The following is a 3,738-nucleotide window of genomic DNA, read 5'->3' as shown; positions in this document are numbered from 1 at the left end:
TGGGCGACTTCCGTTCCTACATCTCGACACGCCAGTCAAAAAGAATGGAGCTCTACCGCTAGCTCAGTTTACAGTTCGGCCAGTGCTCATGGCCTCGTACAGGCGCACCTGTTTAGCACTCGAGGTCACGTGGAATCCACCATCACAAGTGTAAGCTGCATGCCAATTACGTACCGTGCAGCGCTAACTAGTCACCACCGCCTTCGTTGTCAATGGTATCGCATCGACGTGCCACTTCCACCTGACACTGATGAATGTTCATGAAGCAGCACAAAAGAAGAATCCGTATAAATATACCGATTCATACTACACATCATAAACATAACGCTCATGATTCGTAGTTCGTGTGTTAACACCGATGGAGTTTCATGGAGTCAAGCTCCCGGCGATTGCCCATCACAGCCGCCACTGGCACTGTGTGCTCCCCGCCGCCGTCCTCACGACGTGCCTTGTGGTCCTCGCGGCGATGAGCCTGCCCGGCCGCGTGCCGCTGATGCCGCCGTTTCTCCCGAGCATGACCGGCCATGGACGAGGCGTCAACGGGTCCTGCGACATATTCAAGGGCGAGTGGGTGCCCGACCCGGGCGCGCCGCGATACACCAACGAGACGTGCCCCGTGATCCACGGCCACTACGACTGCATGCGGTACGGCAAGCCGGACCTCGGGGTCGTGCGGTGGCGGTGGCGGCCGGACGGGTGCGAGCTGCCCCGCTTCGACGCGGCGCGCTTCCTCGGCGCCATGAGGGGCAAATCCGTGGCGTTCGTCGGCGACTCGCTCGCCAGGAACCAGATGCACTCGCTCGTGTGCCTCCTGGCGCGGGCCGAGCGGCCCGTGCCGTGGACCAAAGCGGGCTACGTCTACCGCTACGAGCGCCACGGCTTCGCCGTCGCCGACTTCTGGTCGCCGTTCCTCGTCCGCGCCGTCGAGACGGACCGGGACGGCCCGGCGCGTAGCGGGGCGGGCCTGTGGAGCCTCCACCTGGACGAGCCGGACGCTGGATGGGCGGCCCACGCCGGCATGTTCGACTACGTCGTCGTCTCCGCCGGCAGCTGGTTCTACCGGCCGTCCGTGTTCTACGAGCGCGGCCGCCTCGTCGGGTGCAGCGGCTGCCTCGCGCCCAACGTCACCGATCTCACGCTCCGGTACTCCATGCGGCTGGCGTTCCGGAGCGCGCTCCGCGCGGCCGTGGGCGCGCCGGGCGGCCGCTCCAGGACGGTCATCGTGCGGACGATCTCGCCGTCGCACTACGAGAACGGGACGCGGAGCGAGGACGGCGACTGCGTCCGGACGCGGCCTCTCCGGCGTGGTCAGTGGGAGATGGACGAGGAGCAGAAGGAGATGCGCCGGATACAGGTGGAGGAGTTCGCGGCGGCAGAGGCTGCGGCGAGAGGGAAAGGGGTGAGGATGCTGCTGATGGACGCGACGGAGGCCATGGCGCTGCGGCCGGACGCCCACCCGAGCAAGTACCGGCTGTGGGAGCCGGAGAAGTTCTGGGTGTCCCGTGACTGCCTACACTGGTGCCTGCCCGGCGCCATGGACGCGTGCAACGACATGCTGCTTCACATGCTGATCGGTTAACTAGTACTCCAATTACCATTTTTATGGAATAGTACTCCAGTAACTTACTGCTCTGTTAAAAAGGCTCTGTTCTCCATTGGGGACACTAAGGCGCATGCTATTTTTTCCAAGAAATGTTGGCATATTGTAGGTGATATTCTTACGTCTGAAGTTTTAAAGGCAACAAATGAAAAGAATATTCCAGCTGGATGGAATGATACAACTATAGTGCTCATACCTAAGGTGGATAATCTGGAAAATATATCCCAATATAGGTCCATCAATTTATGCAATGTTTTGTATAAAATCATCTCAAAGATGATTGCCTTTCGACGAAGAGTATGAAATTATTGCACCTGTTCAAAGCACTTTTGTTCCTGGGAGATCAATCACGGATAATATTCTTATTGCCTATGAGTCCATGTAACATGTATACAATGAAGAATAAGAAGAAAGGAAAAGTGGGGTATTGTGCAGTGAAGCTAGATATGCACAAGGTCTATGACCGTGTGGAATGGGTCTTTCTGGAGAAAACAATGACTAGACTTAGTTTTCATGAAGAGTTCATTGAGCTTTTGATGGCTTGTGTAAAATCAGTAAAATATAGGGCCAGGTTTAATGACCAAGAGACATATATGTTTGTGCCAAGCAAGGGACTTCGGCAGGGGATCCTGTTTCACCTTATTTGTTTCTTCTATGTGCAGAGGGTTTATCTAGTGCTTTGGCTCAAAAGGAGGAGGTTCGTGGCATTGAAGGTATTCGGGTGTGCAGAAATGCACCATCAGTGTCTCATTTACTTTTTGTTGTTGATTCCCTTATACTCATGAAAGCTGGCATGACTAATGCAACCTCATTGAGACAAGTACTAGAGATTACTGTGCAAATTCGGGCCAACTAATTAGTGAAGCGAAGTGCAGTGTTTTTTTTCAGCCCTAATGTAGATGTCGATGTGAAAGCACAGATTTGCACTGAACTGAATATTTACACTGAAGCTATTTCTGAGAGGTACCTTGGTTTACCTTCTATGGTTGGGCTAGATAAGAGTGGGAGTTTTGTGTATGTGCTAGAAAGAATCATTGAGAGACTTAAAGGATGGAAGGAGAAGTTGTTGTCTATGGGGGCAAAGGAAATTCTTCTGAAATCAGTAATTCAGTCAATCCCGATATTTGCCATGGTTGTTTTCAAGATCCCAAAAAACTATGTAAAGAAATCAATGATGCCATGTCTGCCTTCTGGTGGGGTGATTCAGATGATCACAAAAAGATGCATTGGTTTTCTTGGTGGAAAATGTGCATCCCGAAGAAGCTAGGTGGTATGGGATTCCGTGATTTGTATTCTTCTAACATGGCCATGCTCGCAAAACAGTCATGGCGGCTTTTGAACAAACCATACTCGTTGTGTGCTAAAGTGTTAAGAGCAAAATACTATCCGGGCGGAAAGCTCTTAAATGCTGGCCCTAAGAAGGGCTCCTCTTATACTTGGCAAAGCATAATTGCAGGTTTACAAACTTTCAGGAGGGGACATATTTGGAGAGTTGGGTCTGGGAGTAATATCAATATTTGGGGGGACCATTAGATTCCAAAATGTCCATCCAGGAAAGTAATTACCAGAAGGGGTCAGTGTCTTCTTCGGCATGTCGATGAGTTAATTGATCAAGATACTCATTGCTGGGATGAACCACTTATTCGAGAGATCTTCATGCCTGTTGATGCTCGGAATATTCTCATGATTCCTTTGAGTGAACACTTGCAGGAGGACTTTGTGGTTTGGCATAAAACAAAGTCCTTTCTCTTTCTCGGTACGGTCTGCTTATTACACAGAACGAGAGCACCAGTTTGGCACCAGAACAAGAGGAGAAAATGGACAAGGAGCATCAAACCCGAATCATGTATGGGATATTTTATGGAAGCTTTCAGTCCCTAGTAAAATCTAGATTTTTTGTTTGGAAAGCCCTACATGGCACTGTCCCGGGAAAGGCTATTCTTGCTGCACGCCACATTCCTGTAGCGCCTATTTGTCCGATTTGCAAAGGAGGCCCGAAAGATATTCGCCACCTTCTATTCACATGTAGTCGTGCTCGGGAAGTTTGGCATGCTCTTGGCCTCGAGGAATTAATTGATAATGCTCTAGCTATGGACAGATTGGATTCGGTAATTCTGGAGTATATTTTGTATCATCCT

At 51.2% G+C, this 3,738-nt stretch overlaps 1 protein-coding gene across 1 annotated transcript; it reads left to right on the top strand.

Moving 5' to 3' along the window:
• Nucleotides 1-305: 305 nt before the first annotated feature.
• Nucleotides 306-1,891, top strand: LOC119332019 (protein trichome birefringence-like 19). The gene has a single exon (XM_037605201.1). The coding sequence runs from the start codon at nucleotides 359-361 to the stop codon at nucleotides 1,577-1,579; it is 1,221 nt and encodes a 406-aa protein (XP_037461098.1). The 5' UTR covers nucleotides 306-358; the 3' UTR covers nucleotides 1,580-1,891.
• The last annotated feature ends 1,847 nt before the right edge of the window (nucleotides 1,892-3,738 follow it).

Source organism: Triticum dicoccoides, chromosome 7A (genome assembly GCF_002162155.2).
Source record: "Triticum dicoccoides isolate Atlit2015 ecotype Zavitan chromosome 7A, WEW_v2.0, whole genome shotgun sequence".
NCBI lineage: Eukaryota > Viridiplantae > Streptophyta > Magnoliopsida > Poales > Poaceae > Triticum > Triticum dicoccoides.
This window is presented reverse-complemented; position numbering and strand designations above follow the sequence as displayed.

What these genes read in the sequence shown, in the direction of transcription:
- LOC119332019 (XM_037605201.1), top strand. Translation starts at nt 359, where the DNA reads ATGGAGTTTCATGGAGTCAAGCTCCCGGCGATTGCCCATCACAGCCGC.